Source organism: Epinephelus fuscoguttatus, linkage group LG15 (genome assembly GCF_011397635.1).
Source record: "Epinephelus fuscoguttatus linkage group LG15, E.fuscoguttatus.final_Chr_v1".
NCBI lineage: Eukaryota > Metazoa > Chordata > Actinopteri > Perciformes > Serranidae > Epinephelus > Epinephelus fuscoguttatus.
Window position 1 is genome coordinate 12,494,438 of NC_064766.1, and position 23,591 is coordinate 12,518,028.

Here is a 23,591-nt window from a genome sequence, read left to right on the forward strand (position 1 = left end):
GTTATTTTGTTCCTCTCTTCCTCTGTCACTCCCTTCTTCCCTATCTCTCTCTTTCATTCACTCCCCTCTGTCGTGGCACCACATGTTAATCTGTCAGGCCTTGTGTATTTTGCAGCCTTCTGCTCCAAGTGACACCACCCAGGAGATTAGGACTTTCCTATTTGCCTTCATACCTCCTCACCTTATCTTCTTGCATTTATTTGCCACCGTACGTGTTCTCAGCCTGTGAAAGGTGCCATATGGGAACAAAAAATTATGCCCGCACCACTGTACAAATAGTCTTAGTTTAATTAAACTGTCATGTTTCTCCTATTTTGCTGATGGTTATTTTCATTCAGAGCCACATCTTGTAATGAAATTCGTAGTCAGTCAGGAGGAATGTTACACAAACACACACAAATACACACAATTGATCAGTTCCCTTCTTGCTTAAACAAACAGTATCCAGGTTTAAATATGCTGTTGTTAGAGTTGCTTATTGGTCCTCTGAGGCTATAAGCACGTTAAGGTAGACGAGGCGTTTCTCATTTACTCATGAGGAATGGGATGCTCCACCATAGCAATACTTGGAACACTAATAGGCGTGTATGTCATTACTGATACATAGCTGGTTTATGCAATGGTTTTGATGCTCACCGGCTTCTGTGTTGTTGCCATCACACTTACGTCATGTATTATAATAGCATTTTCAGTGGACTGTCACCTCGAGGGTCACGGTGAGGTTGACTGGCGTCCCAGAATCCACCACAAAAATAAAAATGTACTCAAATGATTCAATGGTGCAGTCTCTGAGGTCATACTTGGACAGCTCTAGTTGTTGGTCATTTGGAATTGGCAGGAAGTGGCCTGTTTTTGAAATATGTGTCACATTGCTTAGTCAGCTTTTGTGCTTAAACCAAAACAAAAAAACAAAAAAAAACAACTCTCTCTCATCCTCTGAATCCATCCTCTTAAATCATCCTGTGTAGTCATATTGTAACATAACTCTCATGATAATGTTGCTTCTCTTGCACTGCATCATCCTTTATCCTTGAGAGTGTTTTAGACACAGCCAAGGTCAATGTGTGCATATTGATTGTGACCAGATTGTGTTATTTATTACCGCACCAAAGAAGTGATTAAGAAGTGTGGAAGGTTGTGTAAAAACAGAATAAAATCAAGATGGAAGTGAATCTAGATTTAAGCTTTTTGTAGTAGAAATATTAGAATAGATTAGAAAGCTGAAGATAAATAAGACCGCAAATTGGGATAACCTTTCACTGTAATTAGATGCGTGCAGTGGTACACACTTCAATACTTTTTACAGCATTGTTGCTGAAGTACCGCTGCACATATTTTGCTTTATTCCCAAGAGGAATTGCCTGAGAAAAATTAGATTTGCCTCTCTTCTCTGCTGTTAAAGTTAATAAGAATGACCTGATAGTCAGCTGAGAATGGTGTAGAATAGAAATGACTGACTCTGGCCTTTAGATACTACAGGATACGGTACTAAGATAGAATCACCTTTGTAGACTCGATGTGTCAGGTGAAAATTTTATTTTTCCTACAGTACCTCTGTATCCTTCCATCAGGTTCTTCCACAAAAGATGTTGGACCATCGCTAGGCTTGAAGAAGTCCAGCTCCCTCGAGAGCCTCCAGACGGCTGTCGCTGAGGTAACCCTCAACGGGGACCTTCCCTTCCACCGGCCACGTCCCCGCATCATCAGGGGGCGGGGCTGCAACGAGAGCTTCAGAGCAGCCATCGACAAATCCTATGATCGACCAGCTGCGACGGAAGAAGACGATGAGGGCATGGAGACATGTAAGATATCCACCATTTGCATATCGGCCGACAGTTAACAAGACTGTTCTGTTTCTGAAATATCACAGGTTTGAGCCGACAGCAGCCATAATTTCACAGGAGTCGTGTCGATGTCCTTCAGCAGGGAACTTCAAACCTCAGTCACTGTATAACCTCTGGAGCATGTCTGAAATGTGAAATTGTACAATGGTACCTCCTTGACATTGCATTATGGGTTACTGAGATGACATTAACACAGCAATGGTGATCAATGACAATGATATTGAAACTGATAATGTGTCAGCCACTAAAATGAATGTAGCTTCGATATTCATGCATGGGAGTGACAGCATTCTGACTAATGCTCAATGCGTGGCAGCTGATTTTATCACTGCTTGTGGCAATGGCATATCGCTGACTCAGGGTGTTACCAGCTACTGCATTAGATGTCACATGCGTCATACTGTCAATGTGAGGCATCTTGAAGAGGATGAGTTTCAAACACAGATTATCCTCCTCAGGTCTTTGTCATCCTCTTCTTCTCTTTCATTTAAGTCCCCATAACATTAAATAAAAATGGATAACAAAGGTATATTTCTTATCAAAAATGAAACCATTTAAACAGTTGAATTCTATAGTCCTTTATATCAATTTTACAACCCAGATAATCTGATGTGTCCTATTTAAAGAGAATCTCATATTTTGCTGGAATAACGTGCCATAGTACCATCAAATTGTAATCCATGAATTGCTTTCCTCCATTTTTATAAGAGTCTGTGTCTAATGGTATCTAATGATCACTATCTCATTGTAGAACAGCTCCTCAGTCACTTGTAATATGTAATTAAATTGCATTAGGCTCCTCTTGGCACTTAGGAGGCATAATTGCACATTTATGAGTCTTATAGATTTTCATTTATTAGGCTTATGGATTTTCATATGTGTAACAGTTCTACTTAAAATTACACTACCTGTTCATTGGTTAAAAAGAACGTGTTCTCCATTTTCCTCCGCGTTTCTTTCTATGTCCCTCTTTTATGTCTTTCCCGCTCTTCAGTGGAGGAGGACACAGAGGAGAGTTCGCGATCAGGGAGAGACTCGGTGTCCACGGTGGCCGACCAGACCCCGCTTTCCGGCTCCGAGAAACCCCTGGTCAATGGCACTAATAGAACCAAAGAAGAGAAGAAGAAAGACAAAGAGAAGGGAGGGAAGGAGAAGAAGAAGCAGCAGGAGGGAGGGAAGGAGAAAGAAAAGGGGAAACCCAAGAAGGGCATGCTGAAAGGACTCGGGGACATGTTCAGGTAAGACTGTAAAATACCAGACCAGCCTGTTACAAAGCAACACACACCCTCATTGAATTGTACCCACATTAGTTTAATTACGTTCTTTAAAGTATTTCTTTATGTCTAATGTCAAAATTTAATTTAAGCATTTGTGATTAACACCAACAGGTAGCAACAGTCACATCCAGCAGACCTGTTAGTGAGTCTCGTTTACGGTGGAAGACCCAGTGTCTTGCTCAAATGCATTTTGGTCGTAGATTTTACTTCATGGTTCAGTTTTACTTTTTCACTCCCTGGCAGACTTTTCTTGACAGTATTTGGACTTAATTATTTTTATTATTATCGGCCCATTGCACAGTGTTAGCACAAAACTTACCTAAACTATATAAAAACATAGACGCTGAATTAGAGATCAGGCGAGGAGTGGGATGCGATCAATAGCAGTCCATCTAACCAAGACACACTGATCAGTACCTACTGCAAACAGCTGATACATCCTCATTGAGTGACCCCTTAAATTATCAGATTGGTACATCTGTTAACACATGGACAACCAGTAAAATTCTTTACACAGACATAACATTTCACCGCACTTTCAGGCGACTTGTACCTGAAAGAACTTTATGATTTATTGTGTGAGTGAGACAGATGAACAGGACAGGCCCGAGCTGTGGAGCTACAACACTAAAGAGTGTGGGGAAACACTAATAAGACTCCAGGCAACTTGACCTTTGTGGTTTATTTTCCTGTTATTAATTCTGTCTCAAACATTTTACCTGTCAAACAATCCCTTACAGCTAAACTGACAGAAATTCTCTCCTACATACATACATACACACACACACAACCTATTAGTGGATACTCTATACATTTCCTCCCCTTTCTCTATCCCCATTACCTTCGGTGTCTGGGCCATTCGGTCTGTCCTCCATTCATCTGATTGGTTGGAAGGCCTCAGGGGCTGGCCGGTAATATATCTGTATATCATATTAGCCAAAGTGGCGGTGACAGGGAAGGGAAAACAGTGACTCTTGTCTGAGAGAGGAATGTAATGAGGTCTACAGGGATGGAGAGGAAGAGAAAGAAAGAAAAGTTGGAGGAAAGGGAGGTACAGTTTGGTACAATGGGTGGTGAAAGAAAAACAAAATAATATTGTTGGAAGAAGAAACTGAATAACATAGACTGATAGAGACTGGCTTAATACCTTGTAAGGCAAAGAGTGATGCATAGAGTGGGCTGGAGGAGGCTTTCAACCATCAGTTTAAACCAGTGTTATATTTAACCCCTAAAGTTTATTCCTGACTCTGTAAAGAGCAATTTCAAATAATAATCTCAACTTAAGGTTTGCTTACCAGCTTTATTTAGAGCTTTCAGCTCCATCTCACAGTCTTCATTAGCAAATGAAATTATCTCAGTTGTCAGGTGATTATGTCAAATATGTGGCGTGCTCTGTCTAAGTCAGTGGGATGTCACAGCAACTCATTTCTCAAATTTGAAGTTATGTCATCATCTCAGTTGTTAGTCATGAGGGGTTTTGTTTGATTCTTTAAATAAACATAGTCCTGACTTCCAGAATATCAAGCTCTTGTTCCCAAATTCAGACAATAAATACAATCTTGAAGCCTGTAAAGGCATGATGACAAGCCAGCAGCGAACACTTGTAAACCGCCCTCCCTCCCTATCTCTGTGTCTCCCTAAAATTGTGAATGAAAGGCTTAAAGTAACAAGGCAGTGACAGTGGGTTTTGTCTGATTTTAAATTAACAAAGTCGTGGCTTTCAGAATATAACAAACTCTTAAAACTCACCCGGTCGCTGGGGACAACCTGTTAGAGCTGGATCTTAGCAGCTTGGCAATGTGCACATCAAAATATAAATGCTTATGCTGTGTCAGTGTGGACATGGTATGGTATCATTAACTTTGCCACAGTTCAGTCGTTGAGCTTCTTTTAAGGAAACCGTTAGCACCAGAGTATACCTCATTCAAATTTACCAGCATAGTGAACAGAAGAGCCAAAAAAGTTGTGACTTCCTGCATTTAATGCAGTCAGTCAGTCCAAATATGCATCCGATCCTCGATTATTTACATTCCTTTAGTCTGTAAGGATCCACCTATCAGAAAAACTGATAAAAATGTTTTTTTCATGAAAAGGGATCCAGTCCATTGCTAAATGTACACTTATTTCATTCGTCAGATGGACTGAAGTCTACCAAAATAAACAATATTTTCCCATCTTCCTGCACCATTTTACTGGGTATGTTTGTTTTTGATACCCTGCTGGCTACGAAAAAAGTTTCCCCAGCTTCTCTTCTCTGTTTTTCACTCTGGGACAGCCCCTGGGATACAGCGTGCACTCCCAGTTTACAAGGCCAATGCGCTTTGTCATATATCTTTGCAGCCATGGTAGAACCTGCTGTTACTGGCTATCAACAAGTCAGTCATTGACGAATGTAGCCAGTCAGTTACCGTTACAGACGGTGTATGGAATGGGTAGTTTGGCAGCATGTGAGCAGACTTTTTCTTAAAATCTGTGTTCGGTGACAGTCATTATGTAATGTGATGTGTTTTGTTCAGTATGTGGAGTGTAAAAGCAATACTAATACCCTCAGTAAGCTAAAAATGTCCTTTTTGCACCAGTGTATGAAACCCAAAATATGTTTACGGGTCAGTGTAACTGAAAATGAGCAAGTCACATATTGGAAAGGTCACTGGAAGACAATTGAGTCATCGTCATGACAGCTGACAGCTACAGACTAAGCCACCAAGTGGACCTTAAGTTTTTATCAAACTGTCATCTTTAATGTCAATTTATAAAACATTCACACCCAAAAAAAAAAAAACAAGACATTTTATCTTCTTGTTGTACTTAGCGTGTAACCAATAAAGTCTATGTATATATTTCACCCAAGTCACCCTTGATGTGAATCCCACCTACAGTTGCATCAACAATATGTCTAAACTGACCCTCAAAAAAAGTCAACATTCAGTGTCACTAAGTAAAAGTATGCAACCTCTATTTTCATGGCGTCGTCCTTTGAATACGTACTGTAACACTTTGTTAGATTTTCAGTGTATCTCCAAGATGGAAGTGTACTATGTAAAGTAGGTAAAGAGGAGAGCAGTGAATGAGCGTCTACACTAGAGAATGAGGGAGGACAGTAAAAGGAAACTTGTTTGTGAATGAGCCATGGGCTCGGCTGTCAGGAGCTCAAATTGAGCTGTTTGGCCCTCAGGGCCTCTGTAGGGTCGAAGCCAACAGAGCTCTGTGTCAAACAGGTGGGATCACTTCAAATGTCACTAGCTTACTTCTAGAGGAGAAGAGACTCATGGAACACTGTCAGGGCCACAAACACACACACACACACACACACACATACACACACACACACACAGAGTAATCAGTGGGGTGCACATGGAAAATTACTGCAAACTCGTATATGCAGCCATCGTTCACCCTCATACACACACTGGAATAATTAGTAGGGAACACACACATACATAGAGATATATATTGTACTCCCACAGACATGGGAGGACTCTATGACACGCACAAGCTGCACACACATGTCGAAATATTTTGAAATCCCCAATCCACACACTGCATACGCCTCTCAGTTTGCACACAAATCCACACCCATAGCGTGGTCACCAACAAATGCACACTGTTGTATTCCTCTGTGTTGTGACACACTAAAATCCAGTTGTCCTTTTCTCCTCCCAGATGACAACGCTTTGTGTGCGTTGTCAAAACATCAGTGTTATGGCACTGTGATTGGCTCAATGTTGGCCACATCAGATTTGCTCCATTAAAACTCCATCTGACTGCCTGTTTGATCCACACTCAGTGTTTACTAGCAGAGACAGCTGTGTGCTCCAAAATAATGATGTGAGATATACTTAACCCATCTGTAAGTCTAGTCTGGATCACATACTTAACTTAAAAGAATAATCAACAAAAGTGTTGTTTCAGTGTTGAAACGGAACACTGGTGATTTATCTTTGCACATGAAAGCTTTTTCTCTTCTAAACACATGATTTAAGGTAAACAGAGAGACTCGTGTGGTGCTTGGAGGTCAGCTATCTCATAGGAATATTTAATTCGCTTGTCTTACACTTTTTTGTATCACGGCACATTGCACTCATGAAGGGAAAAAAACTAAAAAGCACCACACTTTGAAGCTCAAAACAGAATTAACAGTAGATCCAAAGACACACATCTTTGTAACACCCACATTGTTTGATTGACAGGTGATATGTGGGAGCTACAGTTTAGCAAACACCACAGCAGTGAGCACTTAGCAGCAAATATGTTACTGAAAAGGGAAAAAAAAAGTTGTCATAATTTGCATGTTTCACTTGTGTTGGTGTCAACATGTCATGATGAAACAGAATGCAAATGTGTGTGTGTTGGCCCAAACCACAGAGGGTGGATGTGTTGAGAACGACGTTACCGTTTTTATAGAGCGTATAAAAGTGCGGCTACCAACTGTGATGTGAGCAAGTTAGTTCCCCTGAGTGGCTTTACAGAACGTCAAGAGCTCCCGATGAGTGTCATGTGTTTGAGTGAGTGAGTGAGTGAGCGAGTGAGTGTGTGTGTGTGTGTGTGTGTGTGTGTGTGAGAGAGAGAGGAGAGTGAGTGAGTGGTGCAGAAGTGTCAGGGAGCTTGTACTTTGATGTGTGTTTGCATGTAGGAGGGGTGGATCAGGAGTGGGAGGAGGCCTGTAGAAGTCAGAAGAGGTGTGTGTGTGTGCGCGCGCATGTGTGTGTGTGTGATCAACAGAGCTGCCACTGCCTGACCCTCTCATGTCTCGAAGGCCTCACACTCAGTCCCAATCAAAGCCTCATTACCATCAACCACTGCCAACAGAGCAGCCTGCCAACTCTGTATCCATCTCTCTCTCTTTCTCCCCCTCCCTCTCTTTCTCTCCCTCTCTCTATCACTTGGACTCAGAAGCAACACCCAGTCTGTTAGCTTGGCACCGACAAAGATGGTCGTTGCCCAGAAATTCGAGGGCTACGCTAATTTTGCAGTGGTTTTGTGTGTGTGTGTGTGTGTGTGTGTGTGTGTGTGTGTTTGTGTGTTTGTGTGTGTGTGAGTGTGTTCTCGTCATGAACAAGTGAACAAGCCTGAACACAGAAAAGGCTCACGCTGTGACAAGCTTCGTGATGTGTCGCACTAGAAGCACTGCAAGGCCTGGTTTTGTCCGTTCTCGGTTTCCTCACAATTTCACACTTGCATTTTTTTTAAGTAGATGTTTGTCATGGATGGTGGGACAGTCATGCATCATGCTCCAATCAGGGGAACAGAATCAGACATGACTTTAATGGTTAACAGACTGCTGATAATGTTACATTCACCGTAACTTATTGCGTGTAGTTCCAGCTGTGCCTACAAATTAAGACTTGACTGATGGCTTTCATTACATTACATGCTCATTGCATGCTAAAGTGATTACTTTGCTATTCTTAGATCACACTAGTGGAGCAAAAATCTAAAGCTTGACCTGAGGGTGGCGCCAGAGGTAAGCTTATGTTGTTAATTAAAATAAAATACGTGGTATGGCAGCATTTTGGCTCAACTTTCATAAGTCCAGGATGGACTTGGCCATCTTCAAGTATACATTGGCTTAGCTATTCCTTTAGCTAAATTCACATGTTAGCATAACCTTGGTAGCTAGGGATAGCATAATAGTGTGCTAATGGTAAAGTGTTAACACGTTATGAGTTATGTTTAGTATAGAATTTTAAATGGGCCCAAGAAATTCACTTCTTTTTCCACTTTATTAGGTACACCTGTTTTACTGCTTGTTAACGTGAACAGCTAATCAGCCAATCATATGGAAGCAACTCAGTGCATTTAAGCATGGCCAGAGGTCAGAGGAGAATGGCCAGACTGGTTCAAGATGATAGAAAGGCAACAGTTACTCAAATAACCACTCGTTACAACCAGGGTCTGCAGAAGACCGTCTCTGAATGAACAACACATCAAACCTTGAAGCAGATGGGCTACAGTAGCAGAAGACCACACCAGGTGCCACTCCTGTCAGCTAACAACAGGAAACTGAGGCTACACTTCACATGGGCTCACCAACACTGGACAACAGAAGATTGGAAAAATGTTGCCTGGTCTGATGAGCCTGGATTTCTGCTGCAACATTCAGATGGTAGGGTCAGAATTTGGTGTAAACAACATGAAAGCATGGATCCATCCTGCCTTGTATCAACGGTTCAGGCTGGTGTTGGTGGTGTAATGGTCCTGGATATTTTCTTGGCACACTGTGGGGCCCCTTAGTACAATGAGTTCACTGTACTCCAATGGCCTCCATAGTCACCAGATCTCAATCCAATAGAGCAACTTTGGGATGTGGCAGAACAGGAGATCTGCATCATGGAAGTGCAGCCGACAAATCCGCAGCAACTCCGTGATCCTATCATGTCAGTATGGACCAAAATCTCTGAGGAGTGTTCCGCAGCACCTTGTTGAATCTATGCTACATAGAGTTACGGCAGTTCTAAAGGCAAAATGTGGTCCAACCCGGTACTAGCAAGGTGTACCTAATAAAGTGGCCAGTGAGTGTAAGTCACAATACTATAGTATAATGTATATCGGGATTTATCACCTTTTTGCAACTTAAAATTATGTCCCAAAAGAAAAACTTTGTCAACATCTGTTTTATCTATTGAGAGTTTTTAGGCTGTTCATCTCACTTCAACCTGTTTGTGTGTATGTAGTGAACTGAAAAAGTGATTGATTTTATTATTCTAGTAATCTGCCAAAGGTTTTTGTATTTATATCATTAAAAAAAATCAATACTTGATGTCTGGGTCTGTGTATCCATACACAGACATCAATACTTGATGTCTGTGTATGGATACAAGATCGCTGCACAAATTATCGCAAACTTATATATTTATATAAAACTACTTCTCCTTCTTCTCTTCCTCTTCTTTTAATAGTCTGTTGTCTGTTCTGCCTCTTGGGCTCTGCAGGTTTGGCAGAACAGGTTGCCCCCCTCGGTGCATCTCCCTTTTTGAGCGCGAGTGGCGGTTGGTGCAGGGTGGTGTCACTACCGGGGATACAGAAGCAAACTCTGCCAGTCAAGTTGCTTTGTAGCCCCTCTGTCTTTTTTCCTTGTTTGCTGTACCTCTCTTGCATGCACTCTATCTCTCTCCCCCAGTTTTCTCTCTATCCCCTCCAAATCGCTCTTTCCCTCTTGATTCAGTTCAATGCAACTCCTGCCATTTATGCATGAGAACTGCCAGCTTAATTTAAAAACCTGGTAAATTGGCGAGAACCCGACCTGATCAAGCCCGGGGAAATATGGAGAAATTACAGCTTGGGTCGGGTCAGGCCCATTTGGGCTCAGATGGAGAATCAAAGCTTTAGTTTAGTTTATGAAGTTGAGCTGATAATCCTCTAAGCATGCTAATTCACAAATAATAGCATGCTGACACGTTAGCATTTTATGTTTAGATTAATCACAAATCACAGCTAAGGTTGATGGCTACTCATTTTACTAGTTTTCTCAACTAGTATCACTCAATAACATGACATGGCAAATAAAGCAGATACTCCTCTCTCAACAGTGACTTAGTAATACTTGGTGTCATGTCTATCAAATGATGGTTTGAGGTAGCACCAACATTTCTGGATCATTTTTGACATTTTCATAGATGCAGTCATAGTATGATCATATTTTAGTGACATTAATTCCTTACCTTATCCTAACATCACTTTCTGATTTACCAGCTGCCCTGTGACATTTCGGCAGCGCTGCACATCCAATATGCCATCCAAAACTGCCCACAACACCACCAGACTTGTTTTCACTTTTTGTGCGGTTAAAGGGATTAGCAGTGACACATGGGTGGTCTGCTGAATTGAATTAGCTGAATCCTTGACATTTTGAAGTTGTCTTTTCAAACCACAAAAAAAACCCTCAAAGCCTCTTTATCGATGGCGTCGGGCTCACAAGACGAGGCGGGCCTCACTGTGCCTGGAATATAAGATTATTAAATGCCCCGGTGTCATGGGTAATACTCTGTCTCCTCTTCAAAGTTTTCCTATTCAGTCATAAATCTTCGTATGTCTGTGTTTGTGTGTGTGTGTGTGTGTGTGTGTGTGTGTGTGTGTGTGTGTGTGTGTGTGTGTGACAAGGAGAGTTAGGCTGTCTTTTAAAGGGACTGTTAATGAAAGTTAGTGGTGTGGAGAAAGAAAGTGTCAACCGTCTCTCGCCGTGATAGATCACTCCCGCTCTTAGCATTAACGGCGAGCCGTCACTCTGAGCATTTCAGGCGGCCGCAGTTAAATTAATCAGGTAATGGACCTTAGTCTCAGCCCCCTCCATCCTTACTGCGGTTTCTCCTCCTCATTCTCATCCCTTGGTTTTCCTTAGTTTGTCTTTTGGGCACTTGGGAGCCGCTTATCACCTCATTGCCACGACATATTGATATTATCTTTGGGTCACCACAGATGCATTTAATGCACCCACAAATTTCAATCAGAGACCATATGCTCTAGCGACTACACATTATGTATTGAATACAGAACCAAGTGACCAGAGTTGTTAGTTGGTTTGTGTATCTTGGTGTGGGTCTGTCTGTAAGTTTGCTGGATTTTGTGAGTATTTTTTTATTTTCTTGAGACAGAATGTAACACAGGTCCCCAGCCAGACTTGAATCAGGGGTGTCTTTAACCCTTAGGCCACCAGAAGGCCACTTGGTGGATTTACTTGTAAAACTCTCCTGAGAAAGTTAAGGCTTGCTGTGTTAGTCATTGGATAAACTCCACACAGATTTATCCAGTCTGACAAATCCCCAGCACATGTGATGATGGAAAACCAGATTCAGCAGTAGCTATCTACTGTTATGTCTGCTTTGCATATTTCTGTGAGATCTCCCAGATGCTGAACCTCTGGGTAGCATCTGTGTGGCGCATGCACTGGATGAGTGTACACTCTGCTTGGCTCACATCGATGCCAAAGCAACGCAGGATGTGTTCTGCTCATGCTTCGTTTCCGTAGTTTTTTGGGCTTCGGCCCACGAGGCCACCACTGTGCTGCAAGTCAGACAATTTGTACATCAGGAATATTTTCTAACTTGGGTGGCATGAATGGAAAAAAGCAACCACACACTCAAATTTGTGCAGAAATCTTAATAAATAAAGTAAGGTTTTGAGTCAGAGACCTTCAAGGCATAAACAAGTGAGTGCAGCAGTGTGAGAGGTCCAAAGGGGATCATTTGATTAGCCTGGATGCAAAACGCCTGTGTCAATCTGTTGAGCTTGTGTGGCTAAACATCAAGGGAATTGTAGTCCTGAGTACATGAGATGAAATGCACAACAAGAGAGAGAAGCTTTGTGACTTTATCAACTTTAATTGCATAAAAATGTTGCTTTAGAATTTTTCCCAGACAATAAACACCACAAACAAGGCAGAATATGTTGTCTGGTCATGGAAGAAATCAAACAAAGTTGTCAGTCATGGAATGCCCCGGCCAATGTGGTAAATGTGCTGCCTTTTTTCATTCTCTTGGTTTCTCACACTGTGTCTTTAATTAAGTGTAATTTTCAGTCTGTCTTTGATTACACATACAAATCATTTCTTTATTCGCTTCTTCCCCATTACTCTTTTTTCATTTTCCGATTCTTCCCGTTTCTTTGCTTCTGTCACACTCAGTATTGCGCACTTATTTTAGATTTTATTTCATTTTGCTTTCATCATATGTTTGTCTCACTTTCCCATTCGCTTTATCCTCTCACCTTTCTTCTCATTCTGTGTTGGTTTTTTTTTCTGTTTTGTTTCTCACACACCTACACACTCACACCACCGGGTTAGCTCTGCAGATTCATTGGCTTGTTTTTTTCTTTCTTTGTATTTTTTTTTCATTGATTTACTTTATTTCTCTTGTTTTCAATTCTCTTTCTTCTGTGTTGCTCTCCATGCACACATTCGAACACCTCACATCTCAGTGTCTTTTTTTTTTCTCTCTCTCTCTCTCTTAGTTACTCATTTTGTGGGCAATTTACACTCTCTCTGTTTAATTCTTAAACACACAGACTCAGCTGTCGGGATTTTCACTTCTTTGGTTTGCGTTTGAACCCGTGACTTTCTCTTTCCCGAGCATTCTTTAATCTCACTCTTTTTTCACTTTACTCTGTCTCTTTTTTCAGTCACATTCTCACACGTGCACACGCACCTCTTGATGCTGTCTTTGTATTCTTCACCGTAGTTTAGTTTTCGCTCTCAGTGTTTCATTCATTGAGTTCCTTTTGCACGTGTTCATTTTTTTCTCCCTTGTTCACTGGCTTCTGTCTCTTTCATTAATACACACACACACACCTCTTTGGTTTCTCTCAGCGTGGTCTCTTTAGAAGTTGTAGATATTCTCTGCGGACCAATTTCCCTGTGAATAATCACGGAGGTTCATTGTGGAAGCGAGCGCGGTGCCAAAGTCATTTCTTCAACAGGCTGCAGCTTTATACTGAGTCAATCAAGCTGAAATATCTCTGCAATGGCTTCTATTTCGTTAAGCGTCACTCCCTCCCTATGAATATAATTACTGCGAGGGGCCGCGTTGACGCCTTCTTCGTTTACCACTCCCCACCTTTAAACCAACCAAAATGGGTTTGAACTTGTGAGAATTACTTTTCAAATGGGTCATTTGAGGGCTTGATCGAATGTTAAGTCATACCTGTTTCTGTGATCCCAGACACACTGAAATGTTTTCAGCCAGATCAGTTGACTCTGAGTTACTGTGAAGGAAATTGATCTGCTCGTGTAACTACACCAGTAACTTGGGAAGAATGATTGACAGCTAAAACAAAGAAATACAAAAATAGAGCTATTATTTTAGTTAATTGTAACTTTGAGCCTTTTTTGTGTTCCAGGTTCGGGAAGCACCGTAAGGATGAGCGGCCGGGGGAGAAGATGGATCGTAAAGGCTCCAGCAAGTGGAGGGCGGAGGAGACGCAGGTTTCAGATGAGGAGACGATGAAGATGAGGATGGAGCAGGAGAGGTAAGGTCTTCATGATGTAGCACCTGCTACTGTAAATGCTTTTAATTTTTCTTTTCTGCTAAGTGCTGCTGAAGTACAAGTCCTTTTGTCCCTGGACTCATGTGCTTTGCTATTTGGGATCAAAGAGGGGGGGGAATTGTCACAACTTTGCAGCTCTGTAGAAGTTCATCTTCATTCATCTTCTAACCGCTTCATCCTCTTGAGGGTCGCGGGGGGGCTGGAGCCTATCCCAGCTACATCGGGCGAGAGGCAGGGTACACCCTGGACAGGTCGCCAGACTATCGCAGGGCTGACACATAGAGACAAACAACCATTCACACTCACATTCACACCTACGGACAATTTAGAGTTACCAATTAACCTAGTCCCCAATCTGCATGTCTTTGGACTGTGGGAGGAAGCCACGCTGACATGGGGAGAACATGCAAACTCCGCACAGAAGGGATCGAAGGGATCGAACCAGCAACCCTCTTGCTGTGAGGCAACAGTGCTAACCACCACACCACCGTGCAGCCCAGCTCTGTAGAAGTGAACCAAATAATTGTAATAATCATATTCTCAAGGGGATCAGTCACTATATTTTTAAGCTAAAAAAAACATGTTTTAATTAGCCCTGATCATATTACAAATTGCAAATCCAAATTGAAATCTTCTAGGTCAACTCTCCTCCTTTGCCCCTCAAAAAAAAAAAAGTTGTGGACTGAAAAAAGAATTTTAGTTGATGCTTGTGAGTGCTCTAGCACTGCCCCCTGCTTTGATTAGCATATCTATTTTCCCTTAATATCAGTTAATATACACTTTGTCAGCCCCCAACAAGAACAGACTCACACAGATCACACACAAAGCTGCCAAGATCATCGGCCTCCCCACTCCCAATCTCTCAGACCTTAACAGCAAAGCCACTGTATGCAGAGCTCAGACCATTGCACAGGACCCCAGTCACCCCCTCAACCCACATTTCACACTGCTTGGTGTCCCCTGGAAAAAAATCAAATTCAACAATAGCTTCGTCCCCAAGGCCATCACAGAACTAAACAAAACTCAGAAACGGCAGTGACGTGTAAATGTGTAAATGTGTCTGTGTTATACTGTATGCTATGTGTTGAGAATCCATGTGTGTGTGGCAAATGTAAGTATGTTGTATCTGTGGGGTATGTGTATATGTCGGGTTGGCACTCAAGATGTACCGAAGCGTGAAGAAAATTTTCCTAATAGGACAAATAAACTAATCTAATCTAATCTAATCTAATCTAAGTATTTCACAGTATTTGTTTTTGTTGAACATGTCATTCCAAAACCATGGTCATTTATCTGCTATAACAGCTTCAACTCTTCTGGGAAGGCTGCCCACAAGATTTTGGATCCAGGTTTGCAGGGATTTGTTCCCATTCAGCCACAGGGGCATTAGTAAGGTCCAACACTGATGCTGGGCGAAAGTGCCAGGCTTTCAGTTGGCATTCTAGGTTATCCCAAAGGTGTTGGATGCGGTTAAGGTCAGGGCTCTGTGCACCTCAAACAAAATATGTCTTAATGGACATTTTTTATGCTATAGGGGCATTGTCATGGTTGAACAAAAAAGGGTGTTCCCAAAACTGTTGTCACAATGTCGGAAGGGCACTATTGTATAGAACATCTGTGTATGCTGACGCACAAGAATTCCCTTAACTGCAAATAAAGGTCCTTGCCCAAACCATGAAAGCAAACTCTTACCAAAAGCATACAAATGGACACAGATGTACGTATATTGCACTTACCTAGCAGCTCTGTCTGACTGTATATTGTACCACTGATACTTAGCAGCATGATGAGCCCAGTGAAACACTGGTAACAAGTGGTCTTGCAGGTCCTGACCACAGTTCAGGAAGTATTTTCAATCAAGCGTAACAATCAATTCCCTCTTTTACATGTTACAGACTAAAAGACGTGGATGTGTTCCACTTTGGAATTGAACTCATTTTTTCCATCATCAGGATTTTAATGGTTTAATAAATGAAGAATTTGTGTAATGAAAAAAAAAAAAAGAGTAGATGGTTACACATAATTTGTGAGTCTTTTACCATTATCAGGTGGGCGCCCAAAACCAAACAGCCCCAAGACAGCCAGTCTTTTTCTCTCTGCATCACTCTCTCCCTTTCCACACCAAACTAAATGTCAGACGGGCACCATGCCAGTTTTTTTGGGGCGGCGGTTTATAAATGCCAAGGCCATTACAGCCCTGCCAGCTAATTAATTCCCATGCTCTTGGTGTAGGGGCAGGAGTCATTACTCCCCCCAGTTGCTCGTTATGAAAATTTGGTTTGTAATTCTTTCTTTACGCCTGCAGAGCAGATAGTCCAATAATATGATAATAGCCTAGTCTTTATTTTTAATTGGCATAAGGTTAACGCAAATGCCACGTCAGATGATTTGGTTGTTACGCTGCGTGTTGTTAAAAGTTCAGTATGGTCCTTTTGTATGTTAATCCAATGCGTGGCTTTTCTGTTATTTCTTTTGCTCAAATGTCAAAGTCACATGCATTAGTTATCATGATGGAGTTTCAAACACTAAAATCTATTCAGGACTACTTTTGTGGTATTTCTAAAATACAGGTCCAAGGGTGACAGATAGCATGCACCCATTCATTCAGATTAACACAGACGCCACATCACAGTACATAACCCCTGTGTATTTACTTGTATATTTGTGGATGCTATTCTGAATACTCTTTCTTTTTGAATCCTTAAAAAATGTGAAGCTTTCAAACCTTGAAACATTGCATAATTTTCCAAGACCATGTTTTCTTTCCCTTTTTGTCATAGTGAATGCTGGATATATTATTTACATATGAATCAACCCTTCGGCGCCACAGAATGTAAAAGCATTGATTGAATGTAGATATGTCAGTTTTGGTTAGTTGTGTTTTTGAAAGCTTAACATCCATTAACCAGCAACGAACTGGTTAATTTTTCAGATAAAAGCGCATAATGACATGACATACAAGAGGTGCTTTCCTTTTAGTTTGGTGCACCATTGGTATAGTTAGCTTTAGCACCACCCTTCAAAGCACTGTTCATGTAGAGGTGGTGAAATTTTAATGTTATGTCTTAAATGTCTTGCCCTTTTATTTTATTTTCTGTTGTTGGCTTTGCTAGCAGCTGACAGGCAGCCGGCTAGCTGTGTTAACACACTGAAACATAGTGCTCACCGCACACCACCGGGATCGAGTGGAAGCTAGCTAGCAGCGCTGCTCATTCGGCAGTTACCGCTGGTATTAACATATGTTAGCACTACTAGCCGTACTAACACTGCTGATGGTGCTAGAAGAGCTAACAATGAATTAAGCCATTTACTCAGTGGGGCGACCTTGGGACAGACCAGTGGGTGGCACAGTTTTTCAATCTCTGAATAATGGCTTGCTAGCTCCCACTGACCTTGGTGATGCAAAGTGCAGAGCAGCCAAGGCTGGCTAAAAAGTGTAGCATGAGTACTTTATTAGCTTTGTTCTGGTAAAGTGTAGTGCCAGTTCTACTACTAAACTGAAGAGTAGCAAAATTAACCTACAGACTAACTTGCGTAACTGGTCAAAAGCATTCTCAGCATTTCACTTATTAATGGTTAAACATTGACATCCCTAATTGAATGCTCTCTGTAGCTGCTGCATGCTATAGTATGTGATTTAATAATATTTGTAAGTAATACGGCTGCCTCTCATTAAAAGTAGAAGTGGAAGTGTACACAGTATTTCCACTTATTTCTTCAGATTTATTTCCGAGACTCTGAGGGAGTTAAGAAATGGGTGTGCCAGTCTTTTTTTGCATGTATTTGTTCTTTTGTTTGGTAGTGTGTACTGGTTTTGCCATATATAATGCCCAGGGCAAGAAAGAGCTAAGGGAAATCAGGCAAAATGGTATATGAGGAACAAAAATCAGCCAAATTAAGGTCTGTGCAGAAACTATCTTGGGATTGTCTGACAGAAGTTCAATGCATTAATTATTTTGCTCAGCGTTTGGTGTTTGACTCACGGCAACCAGGCGTACCCCCTCCCACCTTAAAAAAAAGCACAAGCACGCTTCATGTTTGTATTTAACCACTAGCAGAGATACGCTGGTATTGACGAGGAGATCCCACTGAGGATGTGGAAGACTGTGGTTGCTTCGGTGTTAAACAATGATCCAGTTAGCTGTGTTTCACCGAGCTGCTCTCTCAAGGTTCAGCCGGGAGCTTCGGCACCTCGCTGCAGAGCACTTATTGATTGGCCACTGCCAGAGGCTATGGTTAATCCAGCTGTGATCGACTAAATGGATGGATTTCCTCACAGGTTTAAGTCTCACATCCCAGTGGACTCCAACCCCAAGCCAGACAAACAAATCGAGACTGACAGTTCAGACAGCACACTGACTTGTGTGGGGAAATGTATGGTTTTCAGACAAACGCATCTCTTGAAATAGGAATTTAGATGATTAGTTTCAGACTTCGGGTCAAGACTAATAATGAAAATGATTTTACTCTAGCTAAGAGATCTAAAACACGTTGCTTTCTACCATGCAACATAGCAGACACTACAAGGTGTTCTATCTGGCATGTGTAATTGCATGTATTTGATTGGCCAACACAGCAGCCATATATCATCAAAAATGTCCTTTCCTCTTAACATTGCTTGTGACTGTATCAGTCAGTGTATGCCTTTAGTCAGTATTTTAAGAGTCCTCTGTCCAAAAGGTCAAAGATGAATCTATACAGCAGACAGGTTGCTGTTTATCACGTTATTTGTCCCAGTGAACTTCCCTTGACCTGGACACTTAGTACGACTACATCTCGCTAAAAATCTTTCTTTAGCAAAAAATCTTATAGTACTCTCCTTGCCTAACAAGTGCGTCAGAGCTGGCCAAAGCTATTTGTCGCCATATCATAAAACAATTCCAAATATCCAATGTTATCAATCCAAAAGGACTCTCAGCAGCCATCTTATCCCGCTGGACCTTCTCCTTTCATGTACTTCCTGCCTTTCACCATGGTCTATCAGTTGTGTCAGCACTACCGCTAAGAGGAAGGTTTATTACACTGTGGGTACAATAGCACATAATGGACTATTGTTCTGGCTTGATGTGGTAGAAAGGTCACTCGTCAGACACATTTCTTCCACCATAATGTCCCATCCTGCCATTTCTATACCCTTTTATCTGCTGTCCCTCTCTCTCTCTCTTTCTGCCTGCATTCTTTTTGTTCAACCTCTGACTCTTTTCCTACCTCTCCCGTTGCTTTTTTATATCATTTACCCTTCACGCTGAGAGTATTTTCATCCCTCATCAAGGTTAGCCGTTCGAGAGAAAGCAGGGTTTTCCTTGGGTAAATATTTTGGGACTGAAAGGGCAATGATTAGGCCAAGTGTGGTTTTCCTTCCTGTCCAATTTCAATCAGTGTAATTGTACTTGTGCAATTGTACATTTTTAGCAACATTGCTTTTTAAGTGCTTGTCATGTTTACATAGATGGAGGCCAAGATTTTATCTTAAGGGAATGCAGCTGTAGTCACCCTTGGTTCTCACCAGTTAGCCCAGTGGCCACCCACTTTCACTGTTAAAGAAGTATCAGAGACATCCATAGAAACCTCTTCAGGAGCATAAAATACTACTTCACCATACATAAACTGATCTAAATACTATTTTATTCTTTTATTCTAAAATATGGTCTACTAAATATGACAGATTTAGCTGTTAACTTTCGCGGCAACCAACTTTGTCTGCTTATGTGGGGAGTGAATGACAAATGTTGATGGCTAACCAGGCTAGTGATAAATAGAAGGGTTTGTGTATTGACATTTTGTAGTAAATGTGACGATGGATGACAACAATGTAAGCCTACAGGATGTTTGTTTGATACTTAGAAAATGGAATTTGGTTTAGTATACCTTTATTTCTTTTCTATCTTCTTGGTTCTGAAAATTCTTATTGACTGGGAAGTAATCATAATCGCAGTTCACGCAGTATGACATAAAAAACTCTAGGACTTCTAGTGCAGAAAAGATTTGTAAATCAACTGATAATTTCAGTAATCCATCAATGTCAATTGTCAAGCAAAGATTTCACTACCAGCATCTCAGATGTGAAGTTTTGGTGCTTTTCCCTAAGATAAGATAAGGTTTTAATGATCCCAAGTTGAGAATTTTAGAATGTATTATTGTAAATGAAATGTCTTTGAGCGCTGGGTTGTTGGTTGAACAATTTGAAGAGGTCAGTGAACAATGCAATTAATTGAAAAAATAATCAACAGACTAATGGACAATGGAAATAATCACACTTAAGCTGAGTATATACTGTACATGTTTTCAGAACTGTTTTGACCCCACAAATGTAGATTGCTGTCTTTGCACTTTGTCCAACGCTTCAGCTTTTAAGAACTGAGATTGTGTCCTCTCATACACCACAACTGGTTCAAAGCTGCATCCTTCCTCACTCAGAAACTGGCCCCATTGACCCGTCCAGTGCCTCGTTATGGGAAGGGGCTGCACAGAGAAGGCCAGGCGCTGGATTGGTATGTCTGGCCTTATCTTATCAGCCGCTGCGCCTGTGTATACAATCAGTAGCTGCTCCCACTTCTGCTGCTGCTGCCGCTGCTTTCTCTGATGGAAAACACTGTTTTTCCTCTGGGTTTAAAGATAGATCCCTCAAGGGCCCTGCTTCCTTCTGCGCTATTAGATAATTGCTGAGTCCACAACTAGTACAGACACAGCTTGCAAGTCCACAAGCTTTCATGTGACATGGGTTAAGTTGTTAAAATAAGTGCACATTTTGCTAAAAAGATTGTTACCCCTTTCCAGGTTCAGTGGGGAGCTGTTAAAGCCATCAAGTTCATTAGGAGCCTCATTTTTAGTAAATTATTTCCACCCATTTATCCCTGTTTTTTTTTTTTTTTTAATCCACATTTTGCACCTTCCCTCCAATGGGGAGCCCTCCTTATTAGACTTATTGTTTTATTATGCACAGCATGCAAATTTTCTGGAGGAAGCGTTTCAGATTTTAGCCCGCTGAGTGTTCAGTGAAGTTGCACCCCCTACCTCGTCACTGCGCCTGTCCCATTCTCTTTCCCACTGCCATTAAAAAGGGGCCTGGAGAAAAGAGAGCAGTATGATAATTGGTAGTTGTAAAGCTCTGATAATTGGCAAGGCTGTAATTATGGGGCTGCGCGATAGGTAGTCCCCCTGCTGTAGAAAATGGTGTTGCCAGTTATTCACAAGATAATGGACTAAAGAGAGTGTACGTGTGATTTCTGTGTGTTTGAGTTGCTCTGTATGAGACGGAGAGGTGTCAGAGGTTTGTGTGCGTGTTTTAGAGACAGATAGAGAAAAGCATGGTAGCTATACATTAGCAGCACTCTGTGACTACAAAGTGCTTCCCTTGTATGAGGTGTTGTGGGGGCGAGAAACAGTTATGCATTGTTTATGGTATTATTCAGTGGGGGGGGAAGCATAAATAATAGTGTTCTCACTCATACTCTTCTGTAATGGAAAGTTAAAAAGGTACAATAAACAATCACTTGCAGATGTTGCATTGGCTCATCTGGTGTTTTGTTAATGTGACACCTGAGATTTACAGCTTGTCTCAGCTAAACATTATATACACTACAAGGCTTTGGCAACATAAAGGCTTTACCAGACAAAGTGGAAACCAGGTGGCAGTTTCAGTTTCCCACAAAGCAGTTTTTATACATGATTCATACAGAATTTCACTGCCAGTCAAACATTTCTTTCACAGTAGTAAATATGTGGTTATGTTCTGCCTGAATCGTGTATCATATGTGCTTTATGTCACTAATTTATGTGCCATGATTTTGTGAGTTGTCACAAATGTTTCTCTCATAATGTGCATCTAAAAGTAATTTTTGGATGTCGTCAATGCTAGGGGTGTAATGATATATCAGTTTGGAGCAATTTATGAATTCAACTATAAGCCATCTAGCCAATACTATGGGTGCAAAGTAAAAACATTGATACATATCATCATCTTTAGATTGGACTGTATTTTGAAATTCCAATAACTCGTCTGTGTCACCATTTCCATCCAAGCACATCTCCTTCCTAAACATTCGAACAATGTTAGCAGCCTAGTATCAGATCGACAATGGCAAGCAACCACAAAAAAGACAATGAGGATATTTACTGAGATCATCTCATATCAATCGCAGGCCCCTGAATTGAATCGTATCAAAATCATATCATGGCTGATGTTTTGATATCAACAAATATTGTATTGTTGTCCAAAAAATTGTCGTATAATATTATAATGTGATGAAGTGTGTTCCCCCAGTAAATGCCCAAAAAGAACCAAATATATTTCCAATTCTCTAAGGCTCACAGTTGAACCTAAGCAGCCAAAGAAACACCTTTTTAAGCTCAATTTAAACTTGAATAGCAAATATTAACCATGTCATCTCCAATCTGGTAATATCAGCAAACTGCATAGATTTTTTCCAGAGGGCTCCCAAGCTACAAAGAATGGTACTTTTCTGACCCACCATTGTCTTTTAAACCAAAAAACTGGTATTAACATGTCTGTTTCAATCTTCAAGGATCCAAGCCAAGACCAGAGAGCTGAGGGAACGCCAGGCTAGGGAACGGGACTATGCCGAAATCCTGGACATAAGCCGCACATCGGAGAGGGCCTCTGAGGACGAGCACCCGTACGCAGGCATCAACCCTCTGAACAGCTCTGTGGACAGCGGGCACAGCCGGCCCCACAGCCCCCGAGACGATTACCCCCACATCCATCCACACCACCAGCACCAGCACTCCGATTCTCTATACACCCAAGTCAGCAAGGCCCGCAACGACCGGCCTCCGTCTGCAGACAGGTAGGGCTGGATTTATGCTTTTTAATAGTTTTGTTGTTTAAAAAAAAAAAAAAAAAAGAGAGAGAGAGAGAGAACCAGATTACTGTTTAAGAATCTATATTTGAGTTCTCTTGGAGTCCCAATCTCCCCCAGAGGCCATTTCCACCCAAACCAGGTGACAGGCTGCCATTCATGGTTCAGCAACCTTTTTACCTCCTATTCAAAAGCGCGATCCAGTCATGGTATGTCAGCTAAAGGTCTGTCCGGGCCTGATTCTGCCTCGCATTCCCCATTCTCGTAACTCTGAGGCAGCATTATTGCGCAGAGACGGCAGGCAGGCTATCACACCTGGAGGAGAAAATAATCACAGCAACAGAAGGCAGGCGGTAAATGTCAGCTCGCCGACTGCTAGACACAATGCACCGTTCTTGGGGATGTGGGATTACTCAGGGGAGGCAGTGAGTGAATGGGAACCTTTGAATATCCGTCTCTCTTTCTGTCTCTCTTGACCTTTCTACCTCTCTTTCTTTCTGTCTTTCGTTCTCTTGTTGATTTCACCTTGTTTCCACCTTTTCCGCATTTCCCGTTTCCGTGCCTTTCGGTGAAGCATTGTGCCGGAGCTATCAACATTTCAGACCTTCCGTGTTTATAATTGACAGCTCATTTTAAATTGATCACCATGGTCTGGCATGGAGATCCTTTTTTTT

General features: G+C 41.6%; 1 protein-coding gene across 4 annotated transcripts in view; it reads left to right on the plus strand.

Moving 5' to 3' along the window:
• LOC125901705 (partitioning defective 3 homolog) overlaps positions 1–23,591 on the plus strand; it is a 288,080-nt gene that overhangs the window by 199,821 nt on the left and 64,668 nt on the right. For 3 of the 4 annotated variants that reach the window (XM_049597558.1, XM_049597559.1, XM_049597560.1), the window contains 4 exons: positions 1,572–1,802; positions 2,839–3,082; positions 13,952–14,080; positions 22,624–22,905. In XM_049597558.1, the coding sequence (XP_049453515.1) occupies positions 1,572–1,802; positions 2,839–3,082; positions 13,952–14,080; positions 22,624–22,905 (886 nt within the window). The remainder of the gene's footprint in view (positions 1–1,571; positions 1,803–2,838; positions 3,083–13,951; positions 14,081–22,623; positions 22,906–23,591) is intronic. The other variant, XM_049597562.1, reaches the window with a different exon arrangement.